Source organism: Terrapene carolina, unplaced genomic scaffold (assembly GCF_002925995.2).
Source record: "Terrapene carolina triunguis isolate 2854851 unplaced genomic scaffold, T_m_triunguis-2.0 Scaffold34029, whole genome shotgun sequence".
Lineage (NCBI taxonomy): Eukaryota > Metazoa > Chordata > Testudines > Emydidae > Terrapene > Terrapene triunguis.
The window spans coordinates 767,449-784,455 of NW_020698380.1; the positions used below are offsets into that span (position 1 = coordinate 767,449).

General features: G+C 41.6%; 1 protein-coding gene across 5 annotated transcripts in view; it reads right to left on the reverse strand.

Moving 5' to 3' along the window:
• The window catches only part of LOC113405151 (DNA topoisomerase 2-binding protein 1-like), a 59,393-nt gene that overhangs the window by 37,134 nt on the left and 5,252 nt on the right, over positions 1–17,007 (reverse strand). For 4 of the 5 annotated variants that reach the window (XM_026646067.1, XM_026646066.1, XM_026646069.1 and 1 more), the window contains exons 5-14: positions 15,550–15,731; positions 15,231–15,424; positions 13,297–13,476; positions 12,475–12,644; positions 11,850–12,013; positions 11,021–11,268; positions 10,307–10,626; positions 9,297–9,469; positions 8,342–8,553; positions 5,994–6,292 (exon numbers count right to left, since the gene is read on the reverse strand). In XM_026646067.1, coding sequence (XP_026501852.1) covers positions 5,994–6,292; positions 8,342–8,553; positions 9,297–9,469; positions 10,307–10,626; positions 11,021–11,268; positions 11,850–12,013; positions 12,475–12,644; positions 13,297–13,476; positions 15,231–15,424; positions 15,550–15,731 — 2,142 coding nt within the window. The remainder of the gene's footprint in view (positions 1–5,993; positions 6,293–8,341; positions 8,554–9,296; positions 9,470–10,306; positions 10,627–11,020; positions 11,269–11,849; positions 12,014–12,474; positions 12,645–13,296; positions 13,477–15,230; positions 15,425–15,549; positions 15,732–17,007) is intronic. The other variant, XM_026646068.1, reaches the window with a different exon arrangement.

A 17,007-nucleotide genomic window follows, 5' to 3' on the forward strand; every position in this document is an offset into this window, starting at 1 on the left:
AAAACATGTAAACAGGAAAGTCAAACAAAAGGGGAATCAGTGCAAAGTGTATCATGATTACTCCGTCTTTGGGCGCCTCAATATATAGTCCGAACCATTTTAAAAAAATCTCACAATGTCCGCTTCATGATTATAGTGCCCAAAACCCTGCAGTCATTTGTCCCTCCAAGGGCACCTAAGCCAAGAACTGGTCAATGTAACCGGGGATCGAGGCGACATCCTCCGGGGAGAACTCCTCATACACCTCCTGCAGGTGTTTTTCAAGCCTCATCAGCAGGTTCCTGGGCAGGGACAGCTTATTAGGCCCCCCGTGGTAGGACACGTTTCCCTGCCACAACGCCAGCAGGTACTCCGGGATCATGGCCTTGCACAGCAGTGCAGCAAATGGCCCCGGTTTCTGCAGGCTGTCCCGGAGCATCTTCTCCTTCTGGCTCTCGGAGACCTTCAGGAGGGTGATGTCAGGCATGACTCCCTGCTGTGAATTAGGTAGGGGAAAGTTAGTATTGGGACTGCTTGCCCGTCCCTTTACAGAACTGCAACCGCCGGTTTACAGCCACGCGGTTTACAGCCGCGAGGGGCTGGGACAGGGCCAGAGTTCATGCTTGCAGGATTGCTGCCAGCAGAGACTCGCATTGCTTTCTATGTGAAAGGAGGCCAGTGCCACTCTTAAAGTTTTAAGCGGCCACAAGTCTACGGCTTACCATGTTTGCCATCTAGACAAAGTCCGGTGTCCTGCCCTGCTCCTCAGCTCGCCACAGCAAGACCGCAGGCACTGTAGGCGAGGGCCGAAAATTCGACCTTGTCCTCAGTGCGCGTGTGATAGGTGCTCTGCATGGTCTTGTTCACAGAGAAAGACTATGTTCTCTGTTCACAGATACATTGCTCTGTCTCAGGAATTCACTCCCTTTTTCCAATTCCCACAGCCACATCTGCCCAGAGGCTAGCGCACATTAGGAGGAGGAAGAAGAGGACACGGGAAGACATGTTTGCTGAACTAATGGAATGCTCCCGAGCACAGGCAGCCCAGCAGACACAGTGGAGGGAGAACTTGTCCCAAATGCACCGGGCAAACATTGAACGGGAGGAGAGGTGGCGACAGGAGGACAGGCAGGCTACTCAAACGCTGCTTGGACTAATGAGGGAGCAAACGGACACGCTCCGCCGCCTTGTGGATGTTCTGCAGGACCGGAGGCAGGAGGAGAGAGCCCCGCTGCAGTCTCTCTGTAACTGCCCTGCCCCGCCACCAAGTCCCATACCCCCCTCACCCAAAGTCCAAACACGGAGGGGTGGAAGGGGCCGGGAAAAATTTCACTCCACCCCTGCGGACTGCTCTACCACTAGAAGGCTCTCATTCCCCAAAATTTGAAAAGTCCTTTCCTACCCGCCTCACACAAGACCCCGTCCAAGTTTCACCCCCCCGTTCCATGTGCGGTTGTTAATAAAGAATACGTTTCTGTTCATTTCTGTTTCCATCCTCTTCTTTTGGAGGGGAGTCTGTCTGGAGGGGGGGGAAGGGCCTTGGTCATTGGACAGGACAGTCACCTTTAGCAGGGGGCAGGTGCAGCAGCAGGGCACATATACAGTGCAGTGACTAGTTATCCTGGTCAGTCTGGGAGGTGGTTTTCATGTTCTGTGTGGTGGGGGCGGTGGTGTTGCTCTGTGACTTGGTGGCGGGGGAGGGCAGTTACAGATCTTATGCAGCGGTCCTTACCCTGGATCACAGAGCCGCGCAGCAGGGGATCTGTAACCCTCCTCCCCCTGCAAGACAGTCACATAGCCGACACATACACGCAGTCCCGGCCAGGAGGGCTGGCAGGCTCCGTTGAAACAACCAGTCCACCATCGCGGAGCCTGTCATTCCTGGAGTTTAGAAGCATCATTTGCATCACAACCCTAAACCCGCTCCCCGCCACAGTCTGCGTCCCAGGTTTAAAACATTCCCGTGAAAACAGTAATAAAGACAACGGTGTCCATGAACAAAACAGAACAGATTTTATTTTTTGGGAAGGGGGTGAAGGGGGTATGTAATTGGAGAGGATAGTCGACGGCAACTGGGTAAAGAAACGGGGGCAAGTTCAGCTTCTGTGTCCACAAACTTAAAAGTCAATGGGTACCCTGCTCAGCCTTGAAACTGGCTTTCAAAGCCTCCCGGATGCACAGCGCGTCCCGCTGGGCTCTTCTAATCGCCCGGCTGTCTGGCTGGGCGTAATCAGCAGCCAGGCTATTTGCCTCAACCTCCCACCCCGCCATAAAGGTCTCCCCCTTGCTCTCACACAGATTGTGGAGCACACAGCAAGCTGCAATAACGATGGGGATATTGGTTTCGCTGAGATCACAGCGAGTGAGTAAGCTTCTCCATCTCCCCTTGAGACGGCCAAAAGCACACTCCACTACCATTCTGCACTTGCTCAGCCGGTAGTTGAACAGTTCTTTTTCTGTGTCCAGGGCGCCAGTATAGGGCTTCATGAGCCAGGGCATTAGCGGGTAGGCTGGGTCCCCGAGGATCACTGTAGGCATCTCCACATCCCCAACAGTTATCTTGTGGTCCGGGAAGTAAATACCTTCCTGCAGCCGTCTAAACAGACCAGAGTTCCTGAACACGCGAGCGTCATGAACCTTGCCCGGCCATCCGACGTAGATGTTTGTAAACCGTCCCCGATGGTCCACCAGTGCTTGCAGCACCATTGAAAAGTACCCCTTTCTATTGATGTACTGGCTGGCCTGGTGGCCCGGTCCCAGGATAGGGATGTGAGTCCCATCTATAGCCCCACCGCAGTTTGGGAATCCCATCGCAGCGAAGCCATCTATGATGGCCTGCGCGTTTCCCAGGGTCACTACCTTTGACAGCAGTACCTTGACGATTGCCTTGGCTACTTGCATGACAACAACCCCCACGGTAGATTTGCCCACGCCAAAGTGGTTCGCGACTGACCGGTAGCTGTCCGGCGTTGCAAGCTTCCAGAGGGCTATGGCCACTCGCTTCTGGACAGTCAGGGCTGCTCGCATGCGGGTGTCCTTGCGCTTCAGGGCAGGGGACAGCAACTCACAAAGTTCCAGGAAAGTCCCCTTCCGCATGCGAAAGTTTCGCAGCCACTGGGATTCATCCCAGACCTGAAGCACTATGCGGTCCCACCAGTCCGTGCTTGTTTCCCGGGCCCAGAATCGCCGTTCAACAAAATCCACATGCCCCATTGCAAACGTGATGTCCTCGGCGCTGGGTGTCGTGGTTTCTGACAGCTCTGTGCTACTCTCCGACTTCAGGCCCTCACTCCGCTGCCGTAGCCTCCTCGCCTGATTTCTCTGCATCTGCCTCTGGGAAAGGTGTATGATAAGGTGCGAGGCGTTGAGAACGGCCACAACTGCAGCGATGGTCGCAGCGGGATCCATGATCGCAGTGCTGTGGCGTCCGCGCTGTCACTGATCAAAAAGTGCGCGAACTGATTTCCCGCCGGCGCTTTCAGGGAGGGAGGCAGGGCGGTAGTGACTGACGGATGACGACAGTTACCCAAAAGCACCCTCGCCACAATTTTTTACCCAGAAGCCATTGGGGGCTCGACCCAGAATTCCACTGGGCAGCGGGGACTGCGGGAACTGTGGGATAGCTGCCCACAGTGCACTGCTTCCAATGTCGACGCTTTCCCTGGTAGTGTGGACTGACAAAGTCGAATTACTGTCCTTAGTGTAGACACACACGTTCGACTTTCTAATATCGATTGCACATATTCGATTTAACTAAAATCGAACTACTCTCGTAGTGTAGACATACCCTAATTGCCTTCTATGATGAGATAACTGGGTCTGTGGATGAGGGGAAAGCAGTGGATGTGTTATTCCTTGACTTTAGCAAAGCTTTTGATACGGTCTCCCACAGTATTCATAGATTTATAGATTCATAGATTCTAGGACTGGAAGGGACCTCGAGAGGTCATCGAGTCCAGTCCCCTGCCCGCATGGCAGGACCAAATACTGTCTAGACCATCCCTGATAGACATTTATCTAACCTACTCTTAAATATCTCCAGAGATGGAGATTCCACAACCTCCCTAGGCAATTTATTCCAGTGTTTAACCACCCTGACAGTTAGGAACTTTTTCCTAATGTCCAACCTAGACCTCCCTTGCTGCAGTTTAAGCCCATTGCTTCTTGTTCTATCCTCAGAGGCTAAGGTGAACAAGTTTTCTCCCTCCTCCTTATGACACCCTTTTAGATACCTGAAAACTGCTATCATGTCCCCTCTCAGTCTTCTCTTTTCCAAACTAAACAAACCCAATTCTTTCAGCCTTGCTTCATAGGTCATGTTCTCAAGACCTTTAATCATTCTTGTTGCTCTTCTCTGGACCCTTTCCAATTCTTGCTGCCAAGTTAAAGAAGTATGGGCTGGATGAATGGACTGTAAGGTGGATAGAAAGCTGGCTAGATCGTCGGGCTCAACGGGTAGTGATCAATGGCTCCATGTCTAGTTGGCAGCCAGTTTCAAGCGGAGTGCCCCAAGGGTCGGTCCTGGGGCCGGTTTTGTTTAATATCTTTATTAATGATCTGGAGGATGGTGTGGACTGCACTCTCAGCAAGTTTGCCGATGACACTAAACTAGGAGGCGTGGTAGATACACTAGAGGGTAGGGATCGAATACAGAGGGACCTAGACAAATTAGAGGATTGGGCCAAAAGAAACCTGATGAGGTTCAGCAAGGACAAGTGCAGAGTCCTGCACTTAGGACGGAAGAATCCCATGCACAGCTACAGACTAGGGACCGAATGGCTAGGTAGCAGTTCTGCAGAAAAGGACCTAGGGGTCACAGTGGACGAGAGCTGGATATGAGTCAACAATGTGCTCTTGTTGCCAAGAAGGCTAACAGCATTTTGGGCTGTATAAGTAGGGGCATTGCCAGCAGATCGAGGGACGTGATCGTTCCCCTTTATTCGACATTGGTGAGGCCTCATCTGGAGTACTGTGTCCAGTTTTGGGCCCCACACTACAAGAAGGATGTGGAAAAATTGGAAAGAGTCCAGCGGAGGGCAACAAAAATGATTAGGGGTCTGGAGCGCATGACTTATGAGGAGAGGCTGAGGGAACTGGGATTGTTTAGTCTCCAGAAGGAAGAATGAGGGGGGATTTGATAGCAGCCTTCAACTACCTGAAGGGGGGTTCCAAAGAGGATGGAACTCGGCTGTTCTCAATGGTGGCAGATGACAGAACAAGGAGCAATGGTCTCAAGTTGCAGTGGGGGAGGTCTAGGTTGGATATTAGGAAACACTATTTCACTAGGAGGGTGGTGAAGCACTGGAATGCGTTACCTAGGGAGGTGGTGGAGTCTCCTTCCTTGGAGGTTTTTAAGGCCCGGCTTGACAAAGCCCTGGCTGGGATGATTTAGTTGGGAATTGGTCCTGCTTTGAGCAGGGGGTTGGACTAGATGACCTCCTGAGGTCCCTTCCAACCCTGATATTCTATGATTCTAAAGGAGAATCAAAGAATAATGTTACAAGGAAATAAGCTTTCTTGCTCATCCTACAATATTCATGTACAAGTTTAAAAGTGTACACAGTCCACCGGGAAACTATTTCACTATGGGCCAAATACAGACTGTTTATGATAGTTTGCAAAAAACTATAACTCTTCTACTAAAGTTTCACTCTGTTTTTAAAAAGCAACACAGACTATGTAACGTATGTCATTGCTTTAGGACCCTCTGGTATATGTTGCAATAGGCACATTGGGGCTTTGTTAACAGTGCTATAATATCTATTTCTAAAAACGTTCATGCTTTAATTATTTTTATATGCTTCAGGTGTCAATTCTAATAACCCCTGTCCCTTAGAACACATGAATTTTCTGAACTGCCTGCCAAACTAAAAAGCCTAGAAGTGTTTTTATTTGTGTGGTATTAATACGCACTCTTTACAAAGGGTTAGCATAGGGGTTTTTTGTGCCTTTTTCATTCACACACATATGACCCTGCTGGCACTACTGGTTTAGAAACTTGCAAAGGAGTTTACCTTTACATCGAATGAAGGCTTGAAGAGCTTATCTTTGGAAAGAAATTTGGATGGTGTGTCAAGGTGTAAAGATGGTTCTTTCTGGAGTAGTCTTCCTTCTGCAGGAAGGGTTGGCTTTTGCCCAATATGGTGCGAGATCACACTATGGAAAGCTTTACTGTGGAACCGGTTCACATCAAGAGGTGTCACAGCTGTTTTCTTCCCAGTTTCAAGGAGATTGCTAGGATGGTCTGGTATATCTGAAGACATTATAGTTGTCTCTGTCTTGTTGGGCTGACTTATGAAACTCTCTTCTTTATCTTAAATGAAATAAAGAAAATTATAATTAAGCACCATCATTTTTATCCTTAATGTAAATGTGCAGATACTTGCATTATGCTAAGGATTTTATTTATCTAATATTTTGTTCTTCTACGTATGCTGTAAAATGAAGGGAGGGTTTTTGCTTTTAAGTTCCTATTTTCTACACTAGTGCTTGTGCTATACCACATTATTACTGTGCTAGTCCTTAAATAGAGTAACCTTTGTCTCTCTCATATTGTCTTGTGCTTCAGTGAATTTTAAAGTATTAAACCAAGAACAGGAACATTTAATTATGACACTGCTGAAAAGCTACAACAACTCACCTGTTTTCTCTTTAATGATCAGCAGCCTCACTATAGACAAAATGCTAATGGCATAAATACTACTAATCAGCACTGGGTAAAGCTGAGGCATCTGAGAAATCAGAGATGGAAAAGATTTGTTAGGCCAGGGGTCTGCAATCTTCGGCACGCGGCCCATTAGGGTAATCCACTGGCGCGCCACGAGATATTTGTGGTTCGGGAGCTGTGGGAAGCGGTGCGGGCCGCAGGGACGTGCTGGTTGCCGCTTCCCGCAGCTCCCATTGGCCGGGAACGGTGAACCGTGGCCACTGAGAGCTGCGGGGGGCCGTGCCTGCAGACGGTCAATGTAAACAAAATGTCTCGTGGCCCGCCAGCGGATTACCCTGATGGGCCGCATGCCGAAGGTTGCTGACCCCTGTGTTAGGCAATCTAGTCCATCATGTTGCCAACTTTTCTCTGCTGTATTATTCTACACCTCTTTGCCAACTCAGCTTTTAAATGGCTCCAGTAATAGGGCTTCTAATACATCCTCTAGAAGACTCACATTTTATATTTAATTGTACGCTTTTTGAAGCACGGACTTCATAGTGCTGGGTGGTGTTGGTGGCCTGTGATCCATAGCAGGTCAGACTACCTGGTGGTCCCTTGTGGTCTTAAACTCTACAACTGTACAGAGTCGAGTATTACAGCTCCTCAAGCCAGTTTAGTCCCTCTGGTTTCTACTCTAATACAAATATTAAATAACCCCCCCCTCAAAGTTAGGATTTTTTCCCCGCATTTTCAGCCTGGTTTTCCTTTGCTCAGTTTCATTCCATTACCTACTAATTACACTTGCTTAGGCCACCCTGTTAAATTCTTTTCCCTCTTTTGGCCAAATCTTGATCTCATTCAAGTCAACAGACGTTGGCCCTTGGAGTTTACACATTTCGAATACCCGTACATAAGTATGACTTGTAGTCTGAATTATCTTTTGGTCAAACATATATAATTGGTTTTACATAAAATCATTCCTTCCAGTCCCTTAATCATTTTGTTGCTTTTCTCTGAATTCCTACTCAACCTGTCAAGATCTTTCTGGCACTGAGGTGCCCAGAGCTGAATGCAGTATTGCAGGTATGTTTTTAATCACTGCAAATTTATGCAGCCCACAAATGCATTGGTAAGAACTAGTGAGTTAACTGGTATTCAGTATTAATCAGTCCAGTTTGCTTCTCAATTCTAAAAGGGGCACTGTCAAGTAATTTAAAGTTCGTTTTGTTTAGAAAAACATTTTATAGAACTTTCCTTCTCTTGTAAAACAGTTTTTAATTAGATTTAAAAACACTCTTCCAGAGTGTTTTACAACTTAACACAACAGTATCATGTAAGGGAGTGTAAACCAGAAAGTGGAAATAACTAGACATTGGGCTAGATCCTCAGTTGATATAAATCAGCATAGCTCCATTGACTTCAATAAAGCTACACAGTGATTTACCCCAGCTAAAGATCTGGACCACGGACTATAAACAAGTGGAAATGACTAGCCTTTACAGTCTCAGCTTAGTGATAGGCTGAAAGTAAACATCTTAACTAGTGAAAAGTAAATTATAAGCTGAAAAGTCTTTTGGTTTTAATAGTTTAAGGTCCTAAGTATTAGAAATCAGCTTATACTCAAAAATTTCTCTTAACAACAGTGCAATGCAGTGTATCATGACATGATTAACGTATACTAAAATAAACGAGAAAACATAAAAGACAACCAACCTCCAGTGTTAACATTTTCAACTGGGAACTTGCTTTCATCTGCTTTCTTTCCTGTCCTTGCAGATTGCAAGAGCCAAGCCATAGTGACTGCAGGTAAATTCCATTTCTTTGCTGCTTCATACTTAGAACCATCTGGCTCTTTGACCACTAGGTGGGTGCTGGCACACATTCCTTTCTTTGGGTTGGCTCTTCGCACAAAGAATTCCTGGACTCTGAAATAAGTGTATATAAGTAACCATTCAAAAACATAGTCATTGTTTAGACTGTTCCTATTAGCACTGTGGAGCCAACAAAGGCATGGAAGAGTGAGTTGGGTTCTAGTCTTGCTTGGGTATCATAAATAGAACTATTAACTAACTTCCGAAAGCCAGGCCATATTCGTCCCTCACTTACACTTGAGCAACTCCACTAAAGACAATGTGGTGCACATTTTTAACTGTAATGGGGGTAGAGTTGGCTACAGATTATTTTTCTAAACGGGTGACAATGCACAAGCCAAAAACTTCAGCTGAATTTCTATATCCCAGGCTGAGTTTGTACGGCTGGCAACTAGGGAGAAAAAAGATTTTACCTGTACAATGAGCAAACTCCATGAAAATCACTGACCAAGTAAGTGGGACATTTGTAGTTGTCCATAGTCTTTCTTCCCCCCCTCCCACCTTTTAGAAGTCATTTTTTAGAACAGATATTCACTAGTGACATACACAAATATTTGAACACTTAATGACACTGTCTCTAGAAGGTGTAATGACAAACAAGGGGGGAAATACAGAACCAAATAATAGATCACAATGTTTCAACATTAGTTTTCACAAATGAATAAAATCCAAAAGAAGTCTAGAACAAATTTTAACTCCAAACTAAGTTTTTTTCTAATTTTTTCTCTAATGTGACTAAACACTTGAAAAATTTTTAGATGCCAGAAAATGAACATAAGTGGCAACAGACTCCATACCTTGCTCCAAGAAGACCTGCCAAGAACACCAGGGAGTCTCTCTCTGCACCAGTAAACTGGCTGAAAGACAGCACACAGTCTTCCAGAGGAGTGCTTCCTTCCATTACTGATACTGGGGTGAAAAGTGGGTTGGACTGAGGGTTTAAAAGGAGCTGCTGTTCTACACACATAATCTTAAAAATGATGAAATAAATGAAAATGAGAACCAAGCCAAGAGAAATGAATTTGACAAACATTATTTCAGCCATTGTACTACAGCATTTATGGAATCAACAGCAAGACATTCTTTGTCTTTGTGCCTCAAGTTCAAAGTAGAACATGTATTACTCTATATGTGATCAGATACATTCCTTAAAAGATCCAGAAAGTTTCAGTTAAATTCACATTAAGATTCAAGCTTCCTGAATTCCTATTTTTCCAACGACTACTGCTTTAAAACATTTTAAAACCCAATATAAGGGTTAGCATAGGTTTTATTTCACAGTTAATTATCTAATAATGAAAAACACCAAATTAGTCCAGGTGATAAGAATTATCTAGGTCAACATATGTAAATGTTTGACCATCTGAGCTATAATGTCAGCCTGCAATTGCATCACCCAGATACAGCTACATATGTTATTAGAGAAATATGGGGAAGTGTGGGGCAAGAGAAAAAAAGATAGCTCACTATCAGATGTTAAAACAGAAATGTCATTCATAACTTAACTGCACCCAGCTCTCTCTTCATAACTCTATTATGCAGACAACAAGAGCAGAATCTTGTGTACAAAGTCTTTGTGCCACTAAGTCAGAATCTGATTTAATAAAGCAGGAAGAAATAAATGAGACAGGTAAAAGACATGCCTATAAAGAAGAGGTGCATTAAAGCACTCTCTTAATTTGGTGTACACTAATTAAACAAAGCTAAAACCTCTGTTCTAATGCAAATATAACCATCAATAAGTTTTCAGTTTCTAGATTTCTAACACTAATATTTGTTTGGTCATAGCACTACAGTATCCCCTTACCAGCCATGTGTTTGTAACAACATCTCCTACAGTTGACTCCACCTTGCATCCCAGTAAAGGAACCACAGCATAGTCTCCAATTGCTCTGTTTTGAGGAGGTAGAACTTTCCCAGCATTCTCCTTTATAATTTCTACAATGCAGGACTCATCCTCTTCACCAAAACCCAAAAGAAGGAACCTTTTTCTGCCGAATAAGCCTTCTTCAACCACTGTAGAAGTCTGTGTCAGTGAACTATGACAGATAGAGGACTGCTTCTCTTCTTGAATGGTAATATGAGCAGCATCACTGAAGTGACCAGTTTCTAGCTTTTCAACTTCAACTAAAAAAGAAAAAATAACCACTTGATGAAAATTTCACATACAGGGATGTAAGGGAGAAAATTAGTTTCAACCATCCTGTTAGTTATTAATTGAAAACAATGCAGTACTGGAACCCAAGGTTTTAGATTTCATTTACAAACTGTTCAATATGAGGCATGTTTACATCTAATTTATATTGTTTTCTTAAGTACAATAGGGAAATTAATATACAAACCATGTGAAAGTTTAAAAAATGTACATGCTACAGAGTATGAATTGCAATTTCTTTACATATGATTAAAATCAGGTAACTACATTTTTTTTATGTCCATCTTTGTAGATAGCACCACAAGCTTTTCATAAGAGCTATACATAAATTTTGTCTTTTTATGAAGTGCTTGGACCAGAACTTACTTAATGTGGAATCATTATTCACATATTGAGAGAGGAGGTCATCTTCATCTGCTTTCTGGTGCTGTACAAGCTTCACAGCTTCTTTTTTTGTGAGACTATTACTTTTGGGAACAGTTCGCTTAATTCCAGGTTGCTCCAAAATTGTATTTTCTATTGGCTGGTAGTTCAGAGGGATATACTGCTCCACTGGAAGTAAGTAACCCTTACCAAAGCACTCCAGCAACCATTTTGCTGTCACTGCATGAGGCCTATAAAATAAAATTATTTTTTATATTACAAACCAACAAACCAACACACACACACACACACACACACACACAGGTAAGATGGCTCTCAAAACCATTTTAACCCATGTTTTTTTTTCTCTCAGACACTGCTCACTCTACAAGTACAATTGTGTTTCTGTATGAAGTTTGTGACACTCATCTGACTCCAGTTAAAACAAAAAAGTTTGAGTTGCATCCACACTGCAGCCTTTAGCATTTTTTTTTAAATATTTCAAAGTTTGAGAATATGGATTTTTACACATTTTCCAAGAAAAATGTAATTTATCACAAATATTGAAGGTTTCTAGAATTTTCATATAATCCTCCTCGGCTAATAATTTTTTTCTGTTGAATGTGAGGAGATACGCTACCTAAAAAACACTATTCCCAGGGGTAAAATATTGTTGATTAGTGACCACAACTTAATGGTCTTTACAATTTTTATCTCTACAGTATACACAGCTATTCAGTCCAAAAAAAAGTTTAATCAATACGTGTTTTCTTTGTTTACAAGAGGAAACATGATTATAGAAGTGTCTTTTAAGCAACATAGTTATCAGAACCTGTGAGTAGTCTTGTTCAAAAACTGCTTCAGTTCATCATTATATTCTCCCACAATAACATGGGTGACATCTTCATTGAGCTGATTAAATCGAACACCACCACCACAGTTAATAAGCCTTCTCATTTTATCTAACTTCCTGCCACTGAAGCCACAGAGATAAATCTGCAAGGAGAAAGAAAAGAACAGGGTAAGATATTTTTGGTTGAAGTAGTTGTATTTTGATACCATTCATTACCCAACCAAAGAAACATACAAACACACAAGTTTTAGCTTATGAAAAATTGCAAAAAAAACAAAGAAATTATTCCATCCTCGATGCTCATCTTGTGACTTTGTCTTGCACAACTCAACTTTCCACTAACAGAAGGAAATGCCAATAAAATATTTTCCATTAAATAAAGTTGCCAATACTGCTTCACATCTTATCCAACTCCAATTTGAAGACACTTTTTCCAGTACCCCAATACATTATAAACAATCTAGTTTGGTTTATCTTGAAATAGATTATATCTTTGTGCTGGGAGTGGGACTACATTTTACTGTAGCAATAACTACAGGAGACCAAGACTAGCTGCATCCAAAGGATAACTGGTCATTTCAGAATTGTACATTGTTAAACTTACTCGACACCCATCTAGTAAATCATCAGGGGCTTGAAAAGAACTGATATCCAAATTTTCCAGATCATCAGGAGGAGGATCCAACCTGCTGTTCATAGCAGAGCTACATGCAGTTTCATTAATGCCATTCAAACTGATATTGGAAATGTGGCTGACATCTGAAAGGGTACGACCTTTAAATAAAAGTTAAAATAAAAAAAAAAAGGAAAATAAGTTAGTCTCCCCAATGCTTAACCAAACAGAATGTATGACTGTCAAATATGATTTTGCCATGCTAATAAGGAAGACAAAACCTGAAAACCACGATAATGCATAGTCTAGCCTCTGTTAAAATGTAGGGTTTCATTACAACAAAATTCAGTATGCTCTCATTATTAGCAATGGTTTTTACACAGAACTCATGTTCCTCTTTCTCCAGAAGAACTGTCAGCCTTAAGATGTGGGAGAACAGTTTCTGAAAACTTATTCTGCTCAATAAGCTTTGTGGCCATCTACTAAATTAGATGTATTTACATTTGATATGAACACAGTCTGCTCTTGGTTGTTGCCCTCTAATGCTCCTAAGAGGAGCAAAGAAAGAAAGAAAGAAAGAATTGGGCCCTGACCCTGCAAAAACACACACACACACACACACACTCTTACTTAACTTCAAGCATGTGAATAAACCCATGTACTTAAATTTAAGCATGCGTTTTCAGGATCAGGGCCTCATTACCAAAATTTTAGTGCAGTTAGAGTCGGTAGCAGCCCACTCAACTGAAACATTTCCTTTCCCTTAACTGAAATTTCATCAACTCACTCAGTATACTGAGATGTCATACTTACTGTCAGGTTTGCTGGCTTGGCTAGTAGGAGTTGATGTACTGGGTGTGGTATTTTGCTTTTGTACAGACTCTGTCTTATACATTGCCTCATCCTGGCAGAAACCGTTCTCAATACTGTCAAAAAACCACTGGATGGACACACACTGCACATTCCATTTTTTGGCACATTCATATTTCTGGCCTTTATATAAAGACAAATCACAATCAATAAAAGGCTAATGCTCCAAAAAGTGACAATTCTGAATGAATGACCACACATTGCAAAATCAAAAAAGTTAAAACAAAACCTGCATTTGGAGGTGGTAATTACCAATACATTCTCAAATACCTAAGGGCTTTTCCAAGTGGCAGTTTACATCAAATTCACTAAAGCTGTATCAATGTAATTTGGTTCCTCTGACAGCACTATTGCCTATGATATAAAATATTATTTGTTGATTTTATAGTACAGCTTTCATAATCAAGCTATCCTAATTTGCTTTAAAAGCAGTGTTAGGTATGCTAGTGCAAGCACACTAGCCAAATAATTCTAACACATTAGGTTCTGTTTTTATCTGTTAGGTTTTCTGTTTTGAAAACTGCCATGAGATCTTAAACTTCCATCTGAACTGCAACAAGAAATTGGCAGAAGGAACTGCTAGATGTCAGATACAGATGAACAGCAATACTACTAAACAATAATCATACTAAGCAATATTAATGATTAATATACTTACCTCTTACAGGATGCTATAAAAATATCAGTTTTATAGTTCATCTGTACTTCATTGCAGTGCTAACATTAGACATTAGTCCAAAGTTCTGCTATGGAATTTGAACTCATGACTTTACGGCCTAAAAACTATGTGTTTTTATAATATATTATATATAAAAGCAAATGCATACTTTTATTCACATACTTAAAATGGAAAGCAACTGTCAGCTAGCAAAAAAGTCATCTTGTGACCATGTTATCAAGGGGATATATTTCACAGCTGTGACATCAAAGTTGCAAAACATCAAAGGTTAAAACTTTCGTAACCTTTTAACCAATATGATTGTATTGTGTATGGAAAATTAAAATATATGGTTGGCTGAGCTACCAACAATGTTAATCTCATCTACAATGAGCTGTTTATAACTGTCTTAAATTAAAAAAATAAAAAATCAAACGGGGTAGTCAGCATTAGCACATTCTGTCATGTTGCAATCAGATTTTAGTCTTACTTGGCTCACAAATTCCAGACTGATGTGTTTTGGAAGTGTCTATACAGGTGTTTATACTGCTTTCATCATTCTGGTATCTGAGCACTCGAGCATTCAGACCCAGTGACGAAAATGCCTCACATTGTTCTGCAGAGCTGACAGTCCCACTGAAGGAGCTACGCCAAACTCTTTGGCCAGAGACAGAATTGCCATAACAAGATTTTGGGGCTTCAAGAGGGGAAAAAGAGAAATCACAAAGTAATTGCCTGGGAAAAGTAGGGAGGAAATTTTAAAATTCTGTCCATCGTGTCTCAAACAAAACTACAAAGAACAAAGTAGTGCTTTAATTTTATTTTAGTAAGAGGAAACTCAGAAATTTTAGTGGGAAAATTTTATCTTCAAGTTTATTTGTAATCCAATTAATATCATCATTAAAATTCCTAAATCTCCTAATTTCACCAAAATTTAGTTTAGATTCTATTTTTTCTTTTCTGTAGGCCTCTCCCCTTCCCTTCTCTGATAGCGTTTGGGTCTCTGCTTGTGTGTCCCTTTGTTCTCCTTTCCACCTTCCCTTAAGAACACTCTGTATCACTCTTCTTGCATATAATATTTATCGTAACAGCACTGGCAATAACAACAGCATAATGAAACAGATACAGACCTAGGCCCTGATTTTCCAAACACTTATTCACATGCATAGCTTTACGCTAAGTTGTCCCTTCAAACTTAAATTGATTAAAGAATATCTACCTTTTGGCTCTTGAACAATGAGGTGGGTGCACTCATTCATCTTGAGCTGCCCTGTGTATTGACCACCATGCTCAGTAGTGAGACGCTGGACCTCCTTCCTGTCCACACTACTTAAGCCAGTTACACAGATTGTACAGCCACGAAATAAAGGACATATGAAGTCTTCCATGCTTATATCTGTGTATCTAACCATACTGAAGGGGGGGGAAAAGAAAGAAAATAAGACAGATCATTTTCCAACACAACTCCAAAGGAATAAATATAGTCTAGAACCAGTACAAGATTTAATATTTCCTAATACAAAAAGTGGTTCTTTTACCCTTGTTGCGACTTCTCCCACAATGCTTTTACCCAAGTGGGAAGCAATACGGGTTTCTTCAGAGCAGCAGCCACTAAATATTTCTTGCTGCCAACTTCTCCAGCTATAAGATGAGTTACTGATGCATTGAGATCTCTGTATACACGGCCACCCATCATCTGTACATACTTATGAACTTCTTCCTAAAGAGCAAAAACAAAGCAAATAAAGATAAAGTAGTCAAACAACAAAATGTATATTTTAATATTGCTTATTTTTTTTTAAAAAATATTACTCCATATCCTGTGATTTCTCCTGGAACTTAACTTTATGGCAGCTTTAAAACAGAAAAATATATTTTGCCTACATAGAAATGAACAATTTTGAAGGAATCCCTTTAAAAATTGTAAAATAGTGAATACCAGGGGATTGTGCCCTCCAGAACACATTTACAATCCAGATTAAATAAGAAAAAATGCCTGTGTTCTGTTTACTACCCAGGAATCCACATCACATACTATTACTAGACAGAAACAGTCACTTAAGAAAAAATGTCATATTTTTATTAAGAGTAAATTTATAAATAGCTTATAAGGGGTTAACAAATGAGTAATAGATGCCATAAGCATGATATATACATGAGTACCATGTGTTATACATCGCTATAAGTTAGGGCTGTCAACCAATTACAAAATTAATCGCAATTAATCGCTCTGTTAAACAATAATAGAATACCATTTATTTAAATATTTTTGGATGTTTTCTACATTTTCAAATATATTGATTTCAATTACAACACAGAATACAAAGTGTACAGTGCTCACTTTATATTCATTTTTTATTACAAATACTTGCACTGTAAAAAAACAAAAGAAATCGTATTTTTCAATTCACTTAATACAATAATAATGCATTAATTAAATTTGTGACTGAATTCCTCGGGGGAGAATTGTATGTATCCTGTTCTGTTTTATCTGCATTTTGCCATATATTTTATGTTATAGCAGTCTCGGAGGATGACCCAGCACATGTTCGTTTTAAGAAACACTTTCACTGCAGATTTGACAAAACATAAAGAAGGTACCAATGTGAGATTTCTAAAATTAGCTACAGCACTCGACCCAAGGTTTAAGAATCTGAAGTGCCGTCGAAAATCTGAGAGGGATGAGGTGTGGTGCATGCTTTCAGAAGTCTTAAAAGAGCAACACTCAGATGCGGAAACTACAGAACTCAAACCACCAAAAAAGAAAATCAACCTTCTGCTGACTCAGATGATAAAAATGAACATGTGTTGGTCCGCTCTGCTTTGATTCGTTATCGAGCATGGACACATGTCCTGTGGAATGGCGGTTGAAGCATGAAGGGACATATGAATCTTTAGTGCAACTGGGACGTAAATATCTTGCGATGCCGGCTACAACAGTGCCATGGGAACACCTGTTCTCCCTTTCCGGTGACATTGTAAACAAGAACTGGGCA